This window comes from Trachemys scripta, chromosome 3, assembly GCF_013100865.1.
Source record: "Trachemys scripta elegans isolate TJP31775 chromosome 3, CAS_Tse_1.0, whole genome shotgun sequence".
NCBI lineage: Eukaryota > Metazoa > Chordata > Testudines > Emydidae > Trachemys > Trachemys scripta.
In genome coordinates, this window is record NC_048300.1 from 61,102,066 (window position 1) to 61,123,972 (window position 21,907).

Below are 21,907 nucleotides of genomic sequence, written 5' to 3' on the forward strand. Positions count from 1 at the left end.
CTGCTCAGGCCACCTCATAGGAAGCACACATCTCTTTGGAATAAGGGTTATAGCAGTCTGCCTTATGTGCACCGGAGCCCAGCTCTGAGCTGATGCTACTGTAATGGCTTGCAGGTACTATTTGACTCTCCTCACCTGTAGTGCTCTGCATAATCTACAACAGCAATGCCCTCTACCATGCCTTGGCCTCCCTGCCTTGAGAGAAAGAAAGGCCTGCACAGTACGTTGGCATGCCCTGGCTTTAAAAAACCTCCCTAAAAGGGGGACTAGAGCCAACAAACTTGTCCCAGAGGAGTGGATCACATCCCTCCATGCATGAGGCCAGGCTGACAGAACAAAGCTTGTAGAGCATCACTGTGCCCCCAGAGACTCCTTAGCACTGATGGCAGCTTCTATGACAGGACTGATCAGAGGAACTCCCCCCCAGCTGTAGGAAGCTGGTGAAGGAGTGTGGAATGTGGGGCTCAGCTACCACACTGCCCCACTCCCTGGCAATAGGAAGGAGTGGAGGTACTATACTAGATCAACTAGCATAGTCAGACAGGAAGGAACTATGGTTAAGGCACTGCAGGGGTTACAGCTCACTCCCAGGCTCTGCCCCAGACTCATGTGACCTGAGGCAGTCACTGTCCCTCTGTGCCATAGCTCCCCAGCAGTAAAATGGGGATAATGACACTTCCCAACTCACAGGAGCACTGCACGTGTAACATCCATTACTGTTTGCAGAGCAAAAATGCCCAGTAACAGGACCATGGGAATGCCTGATCACTGCGCAGGCTGTGCCGCCCTGACACTGTTTCTGTTAGCATCAGCACCTAAAGGCAGGAGGAATGTTACCAGAATCTGCCAAGTGAAAAGGTGGGTGCATTTCCCCAAGAGCCTCACTAGGTTTCAGACCTTTATTATGCAATCTTTGGATAAAAGTTATTTACACAAAGGATAAAAACGTCACAAATCACTCAACTTCAGGCTAAAATGGCCCTGGAGCTCCTAGGGGGGCAGACGTTTAAAGAAGAATTCCAGAGTCCTGGTCACTCCTTGCCTGGGTCGCTTTGCACTGGAGCCACTAAGGGTCTTGGCTTTGGTTTTGCTCTTGGCAGGAGAACTGGGAGAAGCAGCAGGGGCCCTGAGGGGGCTGGGTTCTGAGAAGGAGCTCTGCAGCTCCACAGCAAAGTGATAGTCCATGTGCTCCAGGAGCTCCCACACTGGCACCTGCTGGCCACACTTCTCACAGTGCAGCTGGTCTGCTGGTGAGCTAACAGGGCCTTGTGCAAACCCAGCAGAGGGTGGCAAACTCTGCTCCTTCCACTCAGGTAGCTCTGAAGCAGCTGCTCCAGCAGATTCTGTTTTTAGAGTGCTCCTGGAGGCTGGGCCAGCAGAGGGGGTTTCTGCAGGATAAGGGAGCAACTCCTCAGGGGGAAGCCATCTGTATGGGGAGGGGGAGCTGCTGCCCTTGGGACTGTGCCTCACAAGAGCTTCTGGAGTCTGACTCTTGCCGAGGATGAGACCTTCTCTCTTACTGTGGCCACAGGGATCAGGCACTGACAACTCTGCCTCTGCACTGGGGACACCAGGCAGGCAGGGGCCTCTGGCCACACGGGCTTGCTGCCTTTCTGCTGCCTTCCGGAAAAAGGACTCAATAGCATTCATGGGCTTCTTGCTGGGCTCTTTTCTTGGGCTCCCAGTGCACTTGGCATTTGGGCTGGTTGCATTGGTGCCAGCTGGCAAGATACACTGGGCATCACTTGTCAGGAAGGCAGCAATGCCTGCAGGAGAGAGTGTGGGAGCCTCAGAAAACTTGCTTGCGTAGATATGCAGAAATGTAAGTGGAGGGGACCTGTGGATAAAAGGCAGAAACAGTTCAGACCCAGTCCAAGAAGTGCGAAGCCTTTCAAGGCAGGATTCAAATAAGTGTGTCAGGTTTCACTGGGCATGGTGACAGTGCAGCAGCTGAGAGCCGGGACAGGACATTGGTGGGCTGGTAGGGGAGGGTGTTCTAGTCATGCCTGTTGGCCAAACACTAATACCCCTTCCTCCTCCTCCTCCTGACTTTGCAGTAAGAGGCCTGGGTGCTGCAGATTGCCTGTGTTACTGCCAGAAGCAAAGCCGCACTTCCTTGAGGAATGTGACTTGAGCAGAGGGACCTAGGCCAGGCCCCCTGGTTTCTGGCAAGAAGCCTGAACCCTCAGTCCCATCTGCCAGGGGTGGGAGCTCCTGCAACTCTCAGGCTCCCAGTCAGGAATGAGCTGTACTGAAGGAGTTGCTGCTCTGAGCCCAGCACACTGCATCCTCCTGCCCAAGCTAGGACACGAGGGTGGAAAGGAAACAGGTTGTGATTAAAGTGCTTTTATTCCCGCCCGTCCCGCAAGCCCTCTCTGCCTAACAAGCATCTTGTCCCCCTGACCACCAGAGCACAGCCATTCTCTTCTGGCTAGCCCAGGGATGGCACCCTGAGCACAAGCCAGCCAGGTACTCGCACTGCAGCAGGTACAGCTCAGTTCATTCCAACTCCACGGGAGCACAGCCCTGGGTGCAGCCTTGCCCCCCTTCTATTGGCACCACCCAGATGCTGAATGTGGAAGTTACTGCTGCATGGTGGGGCTTGGGGGAGGATGATGCTCAATAGCTGCCCTTCTGGGTGAGTAGTGCTCACCTGCAGCCGAGCCCAGGACAACACGTGCCTTGTGTCTTTCAGCTCTGAGGGCCCCAGCTCTCTCTGCCAGAGCCAGCTCCTTCCAAATTCAATCCCCACCCCTGTCAGTATTCAACACAGCCCCTTTGTCCTGCATGTGTCATCTGCCAGGGCACAGCCCAGCCCCCTCCCCTCCTCCAGCACGCCAACCCTGAGGCCAGGAACAGAACCTGCTCACCATTCAGCCTCCTGGGCTCCAGCCACATTGCAGTTTCGGATTATCATGAAGGCATCACTGCTGATTTTGTGGGCGTCATAGCGGGGCAGGGCACAGCAGCGTGACAGGGCACTGGCTCGCTGATCGCCTTGCATGCGGATGCTCACAGTCAGCTGTTTGGCCACCCGGCAGTTCTGCAGAGAGAGGACACAGCTGCAGTACAGGGCAAAGCAGTGAATGCCAGGAACGGGCTCAGAGAGGTGCTCAGCCTGGAGCACTGTACTGCCAGCCAGTAGCTTTACAATCCAATGCCACCATCTGTCCTGGCAGGACCAGCAGCTGTCCATCACCATCATACTGAGTGTGTGAGGGGCTCATACACCTTGTGCATGTATGGGGAGAAGGGGTGTAATCCCTGCTTCCATCCCTACACAGGTACATTCCCCTTTATCCACATCACAATACAGCATATCTGCAAGGCTAGTCTCAGCCCTGGCCAGCAACGTAGGATCTGCGGGTTATAAAGCAGCTCGTTCACTTTTAGGGGTGCAGGGCAGGGCTCCCAGGAGTGAGCCAGCAGGAAGCACATGCTAGGACTGAGGTGCACAGAGAAGCTTCCTGCCCCAAGCACACTCATCCCCTCACGTGTACCTGATGCTCACATCCAGTAAGGGAGGAGAGGAGGACAGTGGTTAGCTCAGGGTATTTTTGGGTCAGGCCCTCCTACAGCACCTTTCCCTCTCTGGCTCCTTCCTCACCTCTTAACCCACAGTCAGCCAGCAGCTGTGCATTTGAATGCAGGGCAACTTCCTCTGTCACTCACCACAGTCACCACATCCCCCAGGCTGGTGTCAGACAGCTCAGGTAGCGGAGACCCTGCTGCCTCTGGCCCAGCCCCACAGCAAGGAGAAGCAGAAAACCCTCAAGCCCTGCCTTACTTGGTCTCTGTCCTTGCTCAGTCTCTCCTCCAGCTCCAAGGCCATCTGCAGGAGCCAGTGCTGCACCTGTAAGCAGCACACAGCAGCGTTTGATACAGCCCCAGGACTCCCCCCCCCCACACACACACACACCCAAGCAGCTGCTGTTACAGGACCTGGCAGTCAGCCCTAACCACCACCACACTAGGCAAGCTGCTGACAGCCAGAGCCCCAGGCAGTGAGGAACATTCAAGGCTCAAACTAGGACCAACAGGTCAGTTTCTTACAAACCCCAAGATCACCAAAAATACTTCCAGGGAATCAATAAACCCAGGGGAGACAGGGTTTAGATTTAATCTGAGCTGCATCCACCATGCCCCAGAATCTAGAGCATCCCAGATATTGCAGCACACATCAGTGCTGGGAATCTGAAAGGGACAGGAGATCTTCTAGTGACGTCCCAGGCCAAGCGAAACGTAGCAAGTGCAGAAATCTTGCAGCTTTTTAGAGCCCTCATCACTCCCGCCTTCTCAGCTGTTAGTAAAACAAGGAAGGACAGAGTTTCTAACACGACAATGTCCATTTAAACCTGGATCTGAACTCAGGCTGGGAGATTCAGAGCTCAGCTTTGTGCTACTCTATCATATGGATGCTTAGAGAACCCTCTCCCACCCTGCCCAAAGACAAGGTGCTCTCCAGTATGGGCCCAGCTGACGTGGGTGGAATTTGTGTTAGCAGCAGGTTTACCATCACTTGCACTGCTGCTGTCACATAAGGACTTTCATGCCATCCAGGCATTTAAAGGCTCCTTTCCAGCAGGAATCTGGATTCCTCTTGGAGAAGAGACTTAGTTACAGAAGTAAAGGCCAGCAATCCTGACAGACGCAGCTAGATGACAAGGAATTTCAGCAGCACAATCAGTTAACTGTCTTCCTCCAAGCTCCCACTAGCTGCCGTTAATCACGGCAGACTGAAAGGCAGGAGGAGCACATCTTGTAGCGAAGGCAAAGGCAGAATATAGTGTACAGGACATTCTCATCCAGACACATCCAGCACCTTAGCATCCAGGTGCTCCCTCAGGCACAGCAGGACCCAGGGGATACAAATCCATCGGTGCCAAGAAGGGATTGTGCACACAGCTGTGGAGAGGGCAGGACAAAGGACCACTCCCTCCCCATTCGCCACACTGACCAGTGTGCTGTAGTGTATGGAGGGCTGAGAGACTCCTCTTCCCCGCTGATGGAGGGAGATGTGGAATGTTTCCTCAAGGAATTACACAGCTGCTGTTGCACAGACTCTAGAAAGCCTAAGAGCCTGATTCCAGGGCGCTGCATTTGGCATGGTGAAATGGAGCAGCTCTTGCAACACAGTCTGAGCACAGAGGGAGGGGGCTGCAGCCTGTGGAATGGTTCAATGGCCATCCCCATCTCATATCCCAGGTGCAAACCAGTTCTGCTCAGGAGATCTCACGCTCTCTTACCTGCTTCTGAGTGGTCAAGGCTGCTTTCCCAGGGAAGTTCTTGCTGCAACCAATGGACTTAGGCAATTGCCTGGGTTTCACAGGTTCCTGTTCAATTCCTCTACACATATCATAGAGCCAGGACCTGAAAGTCCCACATGAGGTTTGAGATTAAGGCCGATAATGTTCCACCTCTCCTCCTGACTCCACCTGGGCTCACTGAGTATTCAGCTTAGGAAGACCTCATGGCTCCTGCACGTAAAGCTAGGCCCCAGGGACTCCTGGGGCAGTACACGCAGGCAGGGTTCAGGGACAACTTCCTGTTCTGAACCCAGCCAGCCACTTGAATTCTCCTGGCCTAGACCTGCCTAGGTAGGCAGTTAGATAAACCACACAATGGGCCACATGGGACTCACCCCTTAGCACTGAATCCTTTACTCCTGCAGAGTACTGCACAGGTGTTATCCAACAGCTATGACCCCAGCTGCATCTCACACGGGCCGCATCTGGGGTTACAGAGCTAGGTGACTTCAGCTAGCTGAAGCAATGGGCTGATTCTCTGCTTGGCCATTTTAAACTATATTCAGGTGATGGTTCCAGCTCCCCAGGCAGCTGGGATGGCAGCAAGCAGCAGGTTTCATTCAGATACTAATGGGGAAATACCTTACAGCAGTTATTGCTCAAGTGCCTAGCAGACCATTACATGACACTGCTCATGTTCCCTGTCTCAATGCAACCCTGAAAAGGCTCAGACAGAAAGTCTCCTGAGCAACCACCTCAGCAGAATGGCCTAAAGATCTACTGGTGAAGGAGAGGGAGAACACAAGCCTATTATCCTATGGAGACCTGCAGCCTAGAAGCCAGCATGTCACCTACCCAGTCTTGTCTCCAAAGTGAGTTTGGAGCTGTGACTCGCTGAATAGGGTCAGCTGCCCCATGTACTCCACTCCCAGTACGTCTGTGATGGAGGCACCCAGCTTCCCTCCCAGGTGCCGGCTGCAGGAGAAGGAGGAAACATAGAAGAGAGCTGTCACGTGCAGACTGAGGCACGTTCAGCACATCCCAGCTCCCATTCACTGGCAGGAAGCAGGGTAGGTGAGGGAGCAGCGCTGGCTGGCCAGACTCCTTGACCGAGGAGCAACACATGATGATTCCAGTGAGAATGGGACAGCTCATCAATTCCTAGGCTGAGATGTGGTCGCATAGGAACAGGGAAATAAAAGGCAGAAATGCAAAGGCAGCACCCCAGCACCCACCCTTGCTTAAAATCTATTTGTTCACTCACTCTTCCCTGCCCTCTCCCCTGGGTCTAGCCATTCCTATGTGGGCAGGAAAGCCCCCAGTAGTAGCTGCCTGAAGGCAGATGCTAACTTTACAGCTCTTGAGCACGGCTTCAAACTGGTAGTACATCTCTACCTCGATATAACGCTGTCCTCGGGAGCCAAAAAATCTTACCGCGTTATAGGTGAAACCGCGTTATATCGAACTTGCTTTGATCCACTGGAGTGTGCAGCCCCGCCCCCCCGGAGCACTGCTTTACCGCGTTATATCCGAATTCGTGTTATATCATGTCACGTTACATCGGGGTAGAGGTGTACTTTTCCAGCTCCACCACTGTTCCTCAGACATTGTTCATAGCAGATTGTGCAGATGTTCAGAATGACCGTGCATGTTCTCCAGGCTCCTGGTGCTCAGCTCCCCATCACGAAGGTCTGAATATCCCAAGCACGAGAAGTCTGCATGTTTCCACTTGGCGAGCCTTGCATGTTGTCCCACTGCACTTATTAAGCTTAGCTACACCTTAGGAAACAGGTTCAGATGATGCCAATTGAACTGTGGTAGGCCTTTTGGGCTTGCCTCCTTCCTTGGGGCAGAAGGGAATGGCAGCATCTCCCAAACCCAGTCACTCATGGTGTCAGAATGAGCTGTCAAACTCAGTAAATTGTGCAGATCTTCCCAATAGGATCCCCCTTTTCTTTTCTTGCATGCTTTAACGAGCAGTGAAGTAGTTAATATTTTAAGGACTTGTCTAACAGCAATTAGTTCTCAGCAAGCTACAGTGTGAATCGACCCCGCAATTAGCTTGCCATGCAAAAACCATCCGTTAATGCGCTTTGATCTAGTCCCGTTTCAAAGTGCACTAAGGAGCTGTTAGTGAGAGTAAACAGGGTCCAAACAGACAGTGCGCAGTGGGGTAGATTCACACCCCAGCCTGGCACAAACTAAATGTTCATGTAGACAAGCCCAAAATGTCTACATTATCAGTGGGCATCTGAATTAGCCCTTATTGAGCTGAATGGGGCGGTTCACACTGCTCCGAGTTATTCAACTGAGTTCTGCACGCAGAGTGAGCGGGAACTAAAATGTGTAACTTGGCAATCAGTCGAGCTAGAGATTATTTTTTAAATGAAAGCTTAGATTCTGGTGAACAAAGCAGCAGCATGAAAGAGAGGCTGATACACTCTATTGCCAAGTCCCAGCTCAGTCCAAGTCCCGGGTTCAACAAAAGCACACGACTCCCCAATACTTACATGCTGCTGATGGGCATGTGGCTGAAGAGCTGTGGGACAGATGCCTGCGATACCAGTGTCTGGCGGTTGGGCTTGTTCAGCCCACAGGCCAGTTTTGCCAATGCCTGGAATATGGAAAAGTGTGGAAACCCCATTACTGCAAACCCCATATGCTCAGAGGACCACAGGCTTCTAAAAGACTGCCTACTAGGTTCTGCAGTAGAGCCCCCAGCTAACGGCTGAAGGGCTCTCTCTAGGCTTTGGGATTCCACAGTGTCTTCCATGGGCACAGCTCTGTTGAGGACAAGATTCAGGTTCCACCACTCTTCACTCCCTGTTATTAACTAACACAGGATCTGAACTGTGCTGGCTAAACTGTCTTTAAACACAGTGTCACCTGCAACAGTCTAGCTCTGAGAAGGGAGTCAGAACCCTGCTTTAGACATTTTAGAGGACTCAGTGTGTTTAGCATGGTTGTGTTGGCTCAGTTCTGGTCAGGAAACTGTGCTAAAATCCCAAGAGCAACCCTCACACTCCTGCCCTACTACCCACACCATGCCTGTTTTCTCTGTCTGGGCCTCTCCTCTTCCATCCTCTCTGCTCCTGTCTTGCTCTTTCTTGCTGTGTCTCCTTAGTCTTCTCTCTGCAAGGTCAGCAGCAACAGAGTGCTACAGAAGGAAACCTACAAGAGGCTAGTCAGTAAAAAGGTCACATAGTTAATGCAGCGGGAAACCCAGAGCTGCAGTATCGGAGTGAGTCAGTTCCCCTTCGCAGTTCTGTGGTTGCTGCTGGTGGCTGGTTGTACATTACCCAAAGCACATCCACCAGACTGTAAGACAGTAAGACTGAGAAAGCCAACCTGACCCACATCACATCAGCATTTATGGGGTGGGATGGGGAAGGCACTGAACTAGGGCTCTTTCTGTCCAATTAAACAGGCGTTTACACCAGTAAAGCCCTCCTATGGGCACAGAATATGCCTCCTCATTCTAGGAAGGAAACACTCACTTTAAGATCAGTCATTTATAGAGAGGACTCTCTCCTGAGCACTTTAAAGATCTTTTCCACAGTGAGTTGACTGCTCGGGATATGCCAGAAAAACCAGAGCCCTGGCCAGTAAGTGAATCCAATTCTAGGTAGTTTACATCTCCACGGTACTGGGCAAACACTACAGCCCATCCCCGTGCTTAATGTTATTTTCAACTACATGTGTTTAAATGTGGCCATGATGTTCTATTCTGCTCAGATTCCATCAGATGGTGACTCTGATGGTTTCATTTATTTTACTGCATAATCGAAGTACACCACTTGAAACAAAACCACCCCACTGTGTTACACACACCTTGTTGTGTGAAATCCCAGCTGAACAACTCAGTCCGGTAACTGCTTCCACAGCTGCCCTCATTTCCTCCACAATTACTGCTCCTACTGTCAGTTGCAGCTCTGGACAGCTGATGTCACCAAAAGGCAGCGACTCAAGCCATTGGTGCAAGCCACGCTGACGCAGATCCTCTGAAAAAGAGCACAAAGGGGATCGAAGCCCAACACAGCAAGGAGAGTGGCGATTCTAGCAAGCCAGAATGAACAGTGGCCACACACTTGTCACTGCTCCTTTATTCCATGGTCAAAAGGTAAGCTCCCAGCACCAGTGCATTTAGAAAAGGAGAAATCCTATTTACGGGACATGTCCTTTGAAAAAAGGAAAGCAAGTCACTTTCCTGCCAAACTACTGAAACAAAGACAACTATTCCCCAACTGCACCAATAGGAGCCTGAGAAGGAGATGGAGATGAGGTAAGACTTTCACAGGCAGATCTGTGCTGTGGAATAACTTGAAACAGACCAAATGAGTTTGCCTTAGATAAGATGCTAGTTGGTAGGTACGTTTGTCCAGATCTGCAAAGTGCTCAAGTATTTACGTGCACAACAGTGCTCCCAAGTGGTTGTTTGGGTACATTCTGGACTAGAGCCTAGTGCTCTTTAAAGATAATGCCAACCCATAGATGTTTTCTTTTGAAAATGAAACTTTAGTCTGAATCTGAGCTTCAGCACAAGACCGTGGATAACAGAGCCCTGGGACCAGGCACTCTGCGTGGCAAGTAGGAATGAAAGAGGTTGGGAAAGGCGACTCTAGAAATCCTTCCCCACACTATTTGCAATGCTGGCCTTTCACAGTCACAAGTAAGTCGCTTTTCACCTGTTCCTTAGGTCGGCCTTGTTTCCCATGCATTAGGGCATTTCTACCACTGTGAGGCCTCCATTTTACTTTCTCTTGGACACGAACTGCAGTATAGGGCAATTTCATTTTACCCTCACTTTCTTAGAGCTGAAGGGAAATAAACTAAGATGAAAAGCAAAAAGGAACTATTAACTCCAGGAAAAGAAGCAGCATCTGCCTGGTGGCTTGGCATTACCTTTGCAATCCACGTTCTTTTTCTTTGCTGCTGTTGTAGAGACATTTGGCAGTCCCTGGATGTAGGTAGTTGGCAGCATCTCTGCTGGGATAGGCTGCCCTTGCATCTTCTTGAGCCTCTCTTGCACAGCACTAGTCAGGTCCATGTAGGCTTCATCAATGCTGGCACGCTCAATCACAGCAAAGCGTGACATCACTTTCATCACCTCTACGCTAGCCTCTCGGTATCTGCAGCGGAAAGACATAAGGAGCTCAATCTTTGTCATGCACCTGGGACTCAACGGCTTCCCAGCCCATGGTCTCTTTCCTTTTGTCTCTCCATCCAACTCCTCTACTGGCTGAGACCTAGCCAGCCACTCGGGCTACTGAGCTGCTGGTTTAAAGGATGTGCTCCTCTCCCAAAGCTGAGCTTATGTTTTGCATTAGTATCTTTGCCCCACTATTCAAGGACACTAGTCCGGCCCTCACGTGGATGAGCTCAGAGGCTGAAACCCAAGGCACATCTCAGTCGGGTTTTCTAAATTTGAGGTTAGTGCTGGGGAAGGGTCCGCTCTGACAGATCCACATACTGAAGGCTAATCTACTGTGGGAAGTTACACTAGCATAGCTCCATCTCTCAGGGGTGCGAAAGACGTTGCTATGCCAACCTAACCCCTGGGGTAGACACGGCCAGTCAATGGAAGAATTCTCCCGGCAACCCAGCTATTGTCTCTCGGAGAGATGAATTAATGACACTGATGCAAAAACCCCTTCTGTTGATGCAGGAAGCAGCTACACTAAGGCTACGATGACCTTTCGCGTGGGGCTATGGCTACGCTACAGTGCTCACAGTGGCACAGCTGCACCATTGTAGCACCGCTAGTGCAGACACTCTAAACCAACGGGAGAGAGCTCTCCCGTCTGCGTCATTACTCCAGCCCCCGTGAGCAGCGGGAGGTATGTCAGGGCGCTGTCCACATCGGGGCTTAGGTCTGTATAATTTATGTCACTCCAGGGGTTATTCACACCTGAGGGACATAACTTATCCCAAGCCAAGCTGTGGTACGTACATAGCTTCTGCCCTCCCTGCCTGTGCCCTAGCACGGGTAGCACAGACCCACTGCGGGTTGCGGCTGGGAAAGCTTTACTGCAGCTTTCCCACTCTTCCCTCGCATCCTGAAACCGGGGGCCTCTCTGATCAGCGTCTCGTAGCGCCCAGGAGGGAGGGACCCCGACCCTGCGGCGCTGCACAGACACCCAGCGGGCCCCGGGCTCGCCTCACCTGCTGAGATCCGCCTTCCCGTAGGCCTCCGGGACCCGCGCCAGCACCAGCTGCGGGCAGCGCTTCTGGGCCTCGTCCGCCCGCATGCCCCGGCTGATCCCGAAGGCGCGCGCCTCGTAGCTGACGGCGATGACCCTGCGGGGAGACAGCACAGAGAGTGGGGCGGGCCTGGCCGGGCGGGGGCCGCCGGAGGGGAGGGGGGGGAAGAGGCAGCACGTACCCGCCGCCCCGCCACGCGTCGTACTGCACCACGGCGCAGGGCCGGCCCCGCAGCCGCGGCTCCCGGCGCTGCTCCACCTGCGCGAAGAAGCAGTCCATGTCCGCCAGCGCCACCACGCGCTCCCGCCCGCGAGACATGCCCCCTGGCCCCGCGCGCGCCGGAGCGCCGGGCGCCGCCACGGGAAAAGTCAACGGCTACGGCTGTAGCGAACCGCGCGCGGCGGCAGTTTGTTTTGCTCCCCGCCCCACGCCGAGACGCCGCGCGCGGCCTGCTGGGAGCTGTAGTCCCCGCACGCAGAAGAAGGAGGAGGAGGAGGCCAGGAGACCAGCGGTGCACGCTGGGAGCTGTAGTTCCCGCGGAGGGGGCTGGTGGTGGATCGGTCTCGCGCCCCGGTGATATTAAACCCCCTCTTCCGGTTTGGAGAACTGGCGCGGTATGTACGGCTGCTTGTGATTGGATCGCCGGATATTAAGGAGTCGGGACGGGGGTTGGCGCAAGCGCATTGCCATGCCCCCGATCGCCGCAGGCGCCGTTATCCTCCCTTCGCGCATGCGGTTTCCCTCCTTCAAGCGTCGCGCGGTTGTTGGCGCATGCGTAGAAGCCTCCCGGTCCCCACGGCACATGCGTACTATGTAGAGCCATCTTGGTCCCGGGCGCGCCTGCGCACCTGCTCCCTCCTTCTCCCGGTGCGGTAGCCCCTGGTCTTCCCCTGCTCCGGTTGCCCCGCCCGGTGCCGCTATGTCCGCGGAGCAGGTGAGCAGCCTGTGCGAGCAGCTGGTGAAGGCGGTGACGGTGATCATGGACCCGGCCTCCACCCAGCGCTACCGCCTGGAGGCGCTCAAGGTACCGGGGCAGCGGGGTCCGCGTGGGGCGGCCGGGCTCAGCGCTGCCCGCTCAGCACCGAGGTCCTGGCCCGGGGCAGAGCTGGACCCCTGGGCCCCCAATCCCGGGGAGCTCGGTGATACACCCCCCTGCCCCCCGAGACCTATCACCCCGCCTGGGAGTCTGCTCCGGGACAGCACGTGTCCGATACCCCTGAATTCTTTCCCCGCCTGAACTGGGTTCCCCAGTCTCCGTCTGTGGGCTCGCCCTGCCCCGTGGCCTGGAGAGCTGGCAGCCCACATTGCCTTTAATCCCTCTGCAGGTGCTTAGGGACCCCAGTGATACGCTCTAGGAAAGGCCTATAGAGATAGGCAGTTTCTCGGGCTGGGCTTTGCTGCAGCATCTTTCCCAGCATGAATATGACCCTGAAGTTTGTCTCTTTCCAGGCTGATCGGGGGGGGATCTGAAGAGCATGAGAGATTCTCATTCTGCTGCTCAGGAGGCTCTAAGCAGCGTCAGACTCGCTGAAGTAGTCTGCAGCCTCAGGAAGGCAGCTTACAGTATTGGGCCACATTGGGAAAGTATTCCCAGATTATGAGGATTTGAGACACTAGGTGTGATGCTTAAATTGTACAGAAATTGCTCACTTAGCCTCCTGTGCTTTCCAGGGAGAGTTCCCCACTTGCAGTGGGCAGTTTTGAAGCACAGTTTTTCCTCTTATCTCCAAATTGTCCTAATGCTTCACTTTTCCCACGCTCATTTCCATGTTGCCACTGGATAGTTTTTGACTCATTGTTATCCTTGTTCCTTTTCAGTTCTGCGAGGAGTTTAAAGAGAAGTGTCCCATCTGTGTCCCCTGTGGTCTGAAGCTGGCAGAGAAAACCCAGACAGCCATTGTCAGGCACTTTGGTCTTCAGATCTTGGAGCATGTCGTCAAGTAAGGGAGCTCACTTGGGCTGCATGGATGTGGTGTTATCCTAAACTCTGGAGAGCTTTTCATGGAGAGAGAACAGGCCTGCCCATGTCACAGTTGTCAGTGCTAATTATTGTTCCCAGATGTCTGTTGGTTACAGCAGTGGACAGGGTGTCAGGAGATTTGGGTTCTATACTGAGCCCTGTCATTAGGTCACTGGGTGACCCAAGGGGGCAAGTCACTTCCTATCTCTGTCCTTGTCTCTTTGTCTTTAATATGAGGGTAATAGCAAACACTGCAAGAGGGGCATGCAGGTTAATTTATTGCATAGATCTTAGACAAAAGATGCTGGAGACAGGCAGGGAAAGTATTATCAGTAGATCACTAAAGTTCTCTGTCACTAGTTTCAGATTAATAAAAGTACCTCTCCCCTACAGAGTTTGGAGAGCCTTCTTTGGCTCCACAAACCCAATATTTTGTGCTCTTGGTCCTTTTCCTGGAGATGTTAATGAATCCTGCCCATTCCCTGAACTGTGCTGATATCAGCGGTGCAGGTGCTCTCACTGGGCAGTAATTTTAACTTCAGCCAATGATGTTGCTCAGTAAGGGATCGGGTATTGGCAGAGCAAATGAACAATGCAGCCTCAGCCTCCCTAGCTTGGGCAAAGGGCTGATGGATTTCTAAGACAAGTCAGTGATCTGTGCCAGCGTATTGACTTGGTGGCCTCTGTGTGTTTTGTTGGGCAGGTTTCGCTGGAACAGCATGCCTCGCCTCGAGAAGGTCTATCTGAAGAACAACGTCATGGGGCTCATATCCAATGTAAGTGCTGGCTGCCTCCAGGGCCAAACCACCATATGGAGCAGACTCATAGACTTTAAGTCCAGAAGGGACCATCATGATCATCTAGTCTGACCTCCTGCACTCTGCAGGCCACAGAAGCTCACCCCCTTGCTCCTGTAATAGACCCATAACCTCTGTCTAAGGGACCATAACTAAGGCAACGTTTTAGTCACAGGTATTTTTAGTAAAAGTCATGGACAGGTCACGGGCAGTAAACAAAAATTCACGCCCATGACTTGTACTATATACTCCTAACTAAACCTTGGGCAGAGGGACCGCGGGCGGTCTGGTGGCACTGCGGGTGCTGGGGGGATGGCCCGGGACACCTGCTGGTGCTGGGGGGGGCCGGGGGAGGGTTGGCGGGGCTGGCAGGCTCCTTACCGACTTCACATGTCCCTGCAGCTCTTAGGGGTAGGGAAGCCCAGGTGCGCTACATGCGCTGCTCCCATCACGAGCTCTGGCTCTGCAGCTCCCATTGGCCGGGAACCACAGCAAATGGGAGCTGTGGGGGTGGTGCCTGCAAACAGGGACAGCGCGCAGAGCCCCCTGACCCTTCCACCTAGGTCAGGTAAGTGCCGCCCCACATCCCAACCCCCTGAGCCCCCTCCCACACGCAAACTGATGCTGCTGCTGCTGACCTTCCAGAGTGTTCCAGCAGCCCCTGAGCCAGACGCACCAAAAATCACAGAGGTCACGGAAAGTCATGGAGTCTGTGACAGACACACGCAGCCTTAACCATAACCTCTGGCTGAGAGACCCATAATCTCTTGCAGAGTTCTTTCACTTTGTTGAGGTGGCATGTGGAAGTGAGGAGGAAGCATGACATTAAAGTGCAGGAGGCCTGAGTTAAATTCCAGACTCTGCCCTTTACTTGCTATATGACCCTGGGGTAGACACCATTTCCCTCTCTACCTCAGTATCCTCATCTGTAAAATGGGAATAACTTACCCACCTCAGGAGAGTGGGGGGTTGTGAAGCTTGCTTTATATCTACAAAGTGTTTTTGCAATCCTTGGATGGTAGGTTCAGTAAATGTGGAGATTGTCACTCATTCAGTTGAAGTATAGTGCTCACTGCTCCAAAATGCATCTCTGAAGTGAGAGGATTTCTGCTGCTCTTTACATGAAGGCTAGATGTAGCATCAAAGCCATATCCTTGACTACTGTGGAGCATGCAATTTTGTCTGGTGCTGTAGGTCAGCAGTGTCTGGGAAAGGAGAATTGTGGATTGAAACCCAAGGTGCCGTAGAGTTCTAGACCTCCTCCCATTTGGCCACCACAGGAGGTTTCCTGGAACTTCCCACCCACAACTGTCAATCCATCCCATGGAGGCAATGGTCTTCAATGACCTACTTCTCCTCAGATGACAGTCGTCTGGTGTACAGAGCCTGCCAGCTGTGAATGCCTGCAAAGGTGGGAGTTCCAGTCAGGACAGGAACAGCTGGGTTGAAGGTGTATTTGTGTTATTGTCCAGTGTGTCTGTAGCCAGACTCTCCCATGGTGTGAATGATTGTTCTGGGGGCAGCTGGCTCAATCTTGTATGATCAGCATCTTTTTCTCATAGGGAACACAGAATATTTTAGAGGAGGAAAGTCACATTAAGGATGTCCTGTCTCGCATTGTGGTGGAGATGATCAAGCGTGAATGGCCTCAGCACTGGCCTGATATGCTGAAGGAGCTGGACACACTTTCCAAACAAGGGGTATGAAGCACACCTGTTTGTCATACTTGTCTGTACTCTTCCACTGGCTCATAATTCTAGGTCTCCTTTCCTTATTTCATAGTCAAACAAGCGAAAGATACAGTAGATTCACAGGCTGTTGTCAGGTCCCATTATTCTAGGCGATCATGTTATCAGAGATTAAACCATCCTAGTTATCCCTCTCTGGCTGTTCCCCAGACCATGATCTGGTCTTGATCTGTGTCTCGATCTGTGTCTCTGAGCTGCTCTCTGAAGGGCTTCATGTTACGGCTAGACTCATGAGTGTGTTTGTGTGGGACATTAGGAGACACAGACAGAACTGGTGATGTTCATCCTCCTGCGTCTGGCAGAGGACGTGGTGACCTTCCAGACGCTGCCCACCCAGCGGCGACGGGACATCCAACAAACTCTTACCCAGAACATGGAGAAGATCTTCAGCTTCCTGCTCACTACCCTGCAGCAGAACGTCAACAAGTATAGGCGCATGGTAAGAAGCTTCTTCCTGGGAGCCTAGTCAGCACTGGGAGCTTGGATATGGGTCACACTTTTTGGGCAAGTGAGAGGAGAATCCGTCTGAAATCAATTGCTGTAGTTACACCATAGAACTCTGTTGTGAGCATGGAAAATGCCAATGGCTGATGAGAGAGTCTCAGGGTTCAAGAGGCAGCATTGGTGTCAGCAGTCTGGATTTCTAGTGTTCATCATTTGAGATGAATGAGAACCTTGCGCTTGGCACTGTGAGGCTCAGTTTGCTGGCACTAAGGCATTGGTTTGCTTGATGCACCATGAGCTACACTAGGGTCCGTTTGGTCCCATTCTCCTAGAGCTCAGGTCAGAAACTCCTGCTGCAAAGAGATGGTATGGGATGCTGCAGCCTTCCAGTTGCAGATGCCCCTTGTCCTCCCATAAATGGGGCAGTTCGGGCTCTACTTTACTACCGTTATAATCCTACGATACTGGAGATGTGCAGATTGCTCAAGACATGTAATAATGGCAGATCTTTGCCCCGAGGAGCTTGTAGTCTGATCCGGTGAGAGTGAGATGGGGTTGGGAAGCTGAGAGAAACAGCAGTGACCAATCCAGAGGCAAGCTTCTTATGTGCACCTCTTGTTCCCTTTTATAATGTGTTAAAATGTGGAGTAATGCTTAGCATGACAACAGTGTGGTGGAGATGGAGCAGTGACGGGCTGTATCCTATTCGCCGAGAGGGACACTTCAACCCATTTCCTTGGCACATTCACTGGTCACATAGACTAGCGGTTCTCAACCAGGGGCACATGTACCCCTGGGGGTACTCAGAGATCTTCCAGGGGATACACCAACTCATCTAGATATTTGCCTAGTTTTACAACAGGCTACATGAAAAGCACCAGTGAAGTCAGTACAAACTAAAATTTCATACAGAGAATGAGTTGTTTATACTGTTCTATATACTATACACTGAAATGTAAGTACAATATTTATATTCCAATTGATTTATTTTATAATGATATGGTAAAAATTGGAAAGTAAGCAATTTTTCAGTACTAGTGTGCTGGGACACTTGTATTTTTATGTCTGATTTTGTAAGCAAGTAGTTTTTAAGTGAGGTGAAACTTGGGAGTACGCAAGACAAGTCAGACTCCTGCAAGGGGTACAGTAGTCTGGAAAGGTTCAGAGTCACTGGCATAGACAATTACATAGAACTGTGTATTTCTTTGTGCCATTTACGGCTGACCCATGGTGGGTAGGAAACCTTGTTGCGTTTCGTAGTTCAGTTGAATACATTTCCAGCTGAGGTCTGAATTACGATGCTGAGACTCTGAAGTGTGGTTTCTTCTGCTAATGGTGGAATCCTTCTGCTTGGCCAGGTGGGAGCACCCCAGGAGCGAGATGCACTCACCACTCCACAGGTTAGCAGATCTTTGAGCTCTTTGTGGACAGGGTGAATACTGAGGGTTGGGTGTCCTGCTACCAGTGTGCACACGGGATTGAGAGGGAGGGAATTTCCAGGCGTGGGTGCTGTACTCTGCAGTGTTCTTAGATATTCAGCTGTGGTGTGGTGGGTCTGTACTTAAGTATTTGGGGTACACCTAGTGACTTGAGTCATTGCACTGTAAATGTTGACAGAATGGCGTTTCCAAAGCAAAACCTTGCAGCAGAAAGGGATGCTTGCAATTTCCTTGCATGCAGAAAAACAGAGCATCTGCTCAGATCAGACTCTGCTGTTGCATAATTTAGGCAATAAGATGGCACACACAGTGCGTTGTTGCTGTTAAGCCGTTAGAGCTGGGGACTGTAAGTCAGGACTCCTGGGTTCCATTGCTAGCTCTGCCACTGCCTTGCTTTGTGGTCTTGGTCAAGTCACTTCTAAGCATTAGTTTCATTAGAATGAGGCCACTAACGCTTCCCAGAGGTTGTGATCCTTGAACGTAAGATGCTTTAAAAGGACAGCAAAGGCCTCTTCCCTGGAAGTTTCAAGGAAGTATTGGAACCCACGTACACACATTCAGAGGAATCTGCCACGTGGAACATCTTCTTTCAGAGGAGAGAATCTGTGGCTTAACTTCCAGTGGAAAGTCCTGGGGAAGAAGTAGCGATGGCTGGGGCATTTTCCTGAGCAGCCTCTTTCACCGGGCATCTATTCACTGAGGCTTCTCCGGGCTGCACCCTCTTGAATGAGCCAAGGACTGCCCAGCAGTGGATGGGAGGAGATGTGCACCACAGCAGCTCACTTACTGTCTCTTGTTCTCTTTTCAGAAGACTGACCTGGCTCAGGAACCAAAGGTGAGTACGGCCTGGGGAGGCAGTGCAGACTGAGGCTGTTTGGAGCCAGACTCAGGTTTCCATGCTGTAGCTTGTCACCAGCCACCAAGTTGCAGTTTATACTTTGGTTAATTACCTTACTATCTGGAAAGGAGGAAACTGCTCATTTCAAGCAGCCCTGACATTGTTAGCCTAAGGACTTTGCCCCACTTCCCCTAACCACTGCCACCGCAGTTACTTTCCTGGAGAAGGGCACTTCAGAAAGTAGTTGCTATCGTATAATGCATGTGCAGCTCCAACATGGAGAAGTCAGCTGTGGCTGAGATATGGGTTTCCCTGCATCTGGGCCAGAGGCAAAGCTCTGCACTGAGATTGTTTCCATATAAATTCTTTCTGGCTCTGAACTGTTGGCTATGGTCTGTTTGCAGGCCCAGGCAAACTGCCGCGTTGGGATAGCAGCACTGAACACCCTGGCAGGCTACATTGACTGGGTGGCCATGAGCCACATCACAGCAGATAACTGCAAGCTCCTGGAGATGCTGTGCTTGCTCCTGAATGAACCCGAGCTCCAAGTGGGAGCAGCAGAGTGTCTTCTGATCGCTGTCAGCAGGAAAGTGAGTTTCTCCTCCCGAGCCTCCCTTACCCCTCCTGCCCTCCGCATTCCCCTCCGCTCCCTGGGTTTATTCTTAGTTTATCAAGTTGAGCGATGGTAATGTCACTCCTTTATCTAAGGAATCAAGTTACCTGCCTCTTTGGCTGCCCAGATGCCTGAGTGACTTTAGGGTGGATGGTTCCCCAGGACAATGGACAGAGCAGTTTCTGGAACTCACCCAGGCCCTGTTTTCTCTGTCCGCCCTTCCATACAGCTTTGAAGCTTGAAATCTCTGCTTGAACAAATAACATTAACTCATTCCTAACCCCTGCTGTCCGCAGTGCTCTCTGCCGCAGAGGAGTGTTGGGGTATTGCCATCTAGCTGTAAGAACCTAGTGAGATTTCTGATGCACAGTAAAGTTTCTCTGAAACAGCACCATAGAGGTGTGCCCTCTATGTTCTGCTGCCATGCCCATCCAGGGTATGTTTATCCCAGATCAGTAGCGCAGTGCTCACAAGCAACCCTACAATAACAAACCAGTCCAGCTGCCCTGCAGCAAGAAGCCAATATGCAATGGAAGAAGAAATAGGCCTATAAGGACCAGATTTTGGTTTAAGGCTCCCAGTGGGGTTACTGGAGAAAACTACCTGATTCTCCAAGAGTTCTTTAGTTTCTTGTTGCATTTTGTTCTGCTCAGTGGTGGAATGCAAGTCCCCAAATGATAGCACAGCTAGTGATCTGCCAGCTCCCTCTCGCTGGTGGGATGAGGTGTGGTCATGTGTTTTGACCAGTGTTTACTTTGCTTTTTGTCTAGGGGAAGCTGGAGGATCGGAAGCCCCTTATGGTCTTGTTTGGAGATGTTGCCATGCACTACATACTTTCTGCTGCGCAGTGAGTACCATCCAGCTGCTATGGGAGCACATCATGGTCTTAAGTGGAAACTGGCTGTGGCTGGCCTGTATTAATAAGTACCTCCCCGCCCCAAGCTGTAAAACTAAAACTGGTCTCTTGGAAATTACCTCAGCACCTGTTCCCATCATGGCCGTCGCTCAGGTGTGGATAGCGTTCTTAGCCTTGTACCATCGAGTGCTGTTTATCGAACTACTGCTGTGCACAGATCCTGAGTATAGGCAGCATGCAGATCCAGTCTGGCCTGATGGCAGCAAGCTGGCATTGGGTTAGGAGAGGGTAGAAAGTGTTACTTTTCCCAAACTTGAAAAGCCAACCATTTTCCTAAGACCCATAACTTCAAAAGAAGCTGCTCAGAGTAACTCCCAACTTCCTGAAATGTTCTCTTTTCGCCTGAGATTGATCAAGAGATATTGGGAGAAGGTCCAAAGGGTTTAGACTAGAAATATTTCTAATCTTAAAACTGGATCTCCTCATACCAATAATTTCAGTAATGGGGAAGGGAACCCAACCATGCTGATGTCAAATTGTCTTCCCAACTTAACTACCGGGTATGTAATCCTGACCTGCCCTTTCCCTTCTCCCTCCCAGGACAGCAGATGGTGAAGGCCTGGTAGAGAAGCATTATGTTTTCTTGAAGAGACTTTGCCAGGTCTTGTGTGCTTTGGGCAGTCAGCTGTGTGCATTAGTGGTGAGTCCTCTGCAAACACTGGAAGCCGTCCTGACAAGACTGTCTTTCAGGGGAATGATTGGGGATATGGAAACCATGATTCCACTGATGTGGACAGCTCCAGTTCTTTCCTCTAAAAGTGGAGGGAATAGAAAGGGCCTTGCGTGCAGTGAAACCTGGCACATGTTTGCTGCCAAATCCTCTAGGGGTGTGCTGGGAACTTTGGATCTTCCACCGACTACACCAAAGAGGGGATGTAACGAGAGCTGTCATTTGATAAGGGAGCTGGCTTGCTGAAAGATGTTGTTTGTGAAAAGACCAGGTCAGCTGGCAACAGAGAACTGGTGTGACAGTAAACTCATGGGGAGCTGGGGAGGAAGGAAAATCCTAAACCACTTGAGAAGATAGACTTAACAAGAAGCGGCTCTAGGAGGTTTGACTACTTCAAGCTAAGGTGACTTCACTCACTGTTATGGTGGAAAAAAGCCTTGGCTATTAATCCTTAGCCAAGCCTGCTGTGAGTGGCAAGGGCCTGTGGCCCTTTATGATACAGGCTCAGCTCAGTTCAGGGATGGCAGAGTGACAGGCAACCCCACAGAAAGGTGTGCTGCTAAGGAAATCCTGGGAAGAACAGCCCCAGAGAAGGGAGCACTCAAGACAGCACTAGGTCAAAGAGTACTGCCAAAGTGAGGAGAAGCAGCACCTTGAAAAGAAGTTTCTGAATTTGGGGCACAAAGCCTGGGGGCTGTCTCCCTAGGGAAATCTTGGACTTCCCAGGAAGCGGGGAGGGAGGCACACTGAACATGAGACACTTCTGGGGCAATGAGACTGAAAGCTGTTGAATGTATGTGTAGGTGAAGTAAATACTGATGCTTTTTTTAAGAACTGCTACATCTCTGGTCTCTTTTTTCCCTCCATTTCTGGGGTAGTCAGGTCATCCCGGCCCCCCCCCAGTCAATACCTCATGATGGATTGGGTGTTGTGGAGTGGTTATAACTTTTTCCAAGCTAGTCCATCCTTTTCTCCTGAGTGTGGCCGTTGTCTCCTTTGGCAACTCCAGGGCAGGTAATGGGAACTTGATGCTCT

The 21,907-nt window shown here is 51.6% G+C and overlaps 2 protein-coding genes across 3 annotated transcripts in view; one reads left to right on the forward strand and one right to left on the reverse strand.

The window, feature by feature from the left end:
* Nucleotides 1-885: 885 nt before the first annotated feature.
* On the reverse strand, nucleotides 886-12,067 carry POLH (DNA polymerase eta). The gene is made up of 10 exons (XM_034764876.1): nucleotides 11,629-12,067; nucleotides 11,409-11,543; nucleotides 10,149-10,375; nucleotides 9,078-9,247; nucleotides 7,757-7,860; nucleotides 6,102-6,221; nucleotides 5,247-5,370; nucleotides 3,788-3,853; nucleotides 2,871-3,043; nucleotides 886-1,837 (listed from the first exon to the last, which is right to left on the reverse strand). Exons 1-10 carry the CDS (start codon nucleotides 11,763-11,765, stop codon nucleotides 991-993), a joined length of 2,103 nt encoding a protein of 700 aa, XP_034620767.1. The 5' UTR covers nucleotides 11,766-12,067; the 3' UTR covers nucleotides 886-990.
* Nucleotides 12,068-12,255: 188 nt separating this feature from the next.
* The window catches only part of XPO5 (exportin 5), a 36,551-nt gene continuing 26,899 nt past the window's right edge, over nucleotides 12,256-21,907 (forward strand). The window contains exons 1-9 of one of the 2 annotated variants that reach the window (XM_034764873.1): nucleotides 12,256-12,471; nucleotides 13,266-13,387; nucleotides 14,111-14,183; nucleotides 15,767-15,904; nucleotides 16,209-16,391; nucleotides 18,644-18,670; nucleotides 19,078-19,263; nucleotides 20,057-20,133; nucleotides 20,743-20,842. In XM_034764873.1, coding sequence (XP_034620764.1) covers nucleotides 12,367-12,471; nucleotides 13,266-13,387; nucleotides 14,111-14,183; nucleotides 15,767-15,904; nucleotides 16,209-16,391; nucleotides 18,644-18,670; nucleotides 19,078-19,263; nucleotides 20,057-20,133; nucleotides 20,743-20,842 — 1,011 coding nt within the window. In that variant the 5' untranslated portion in view covers nucleotides 12,256-12,366. Of the gene's footprint in view, nucleotides 12,472-13,265; nucleotides 13,388-14,110; nucleotides 14,184-15,766; nucleotides 15,905-16,208; nucleotides 16,392-17,737; nucleotides 17,797-18,643; nucleotides 18,671-19,077; nucleotides 19,264-20,056; nucleotides 20,134-20,742; nucleotides 20,843-21,907 lie in introns of those variants that run through there. The other variant, XM_034764874.1, reaches the window with a different exon arrangement.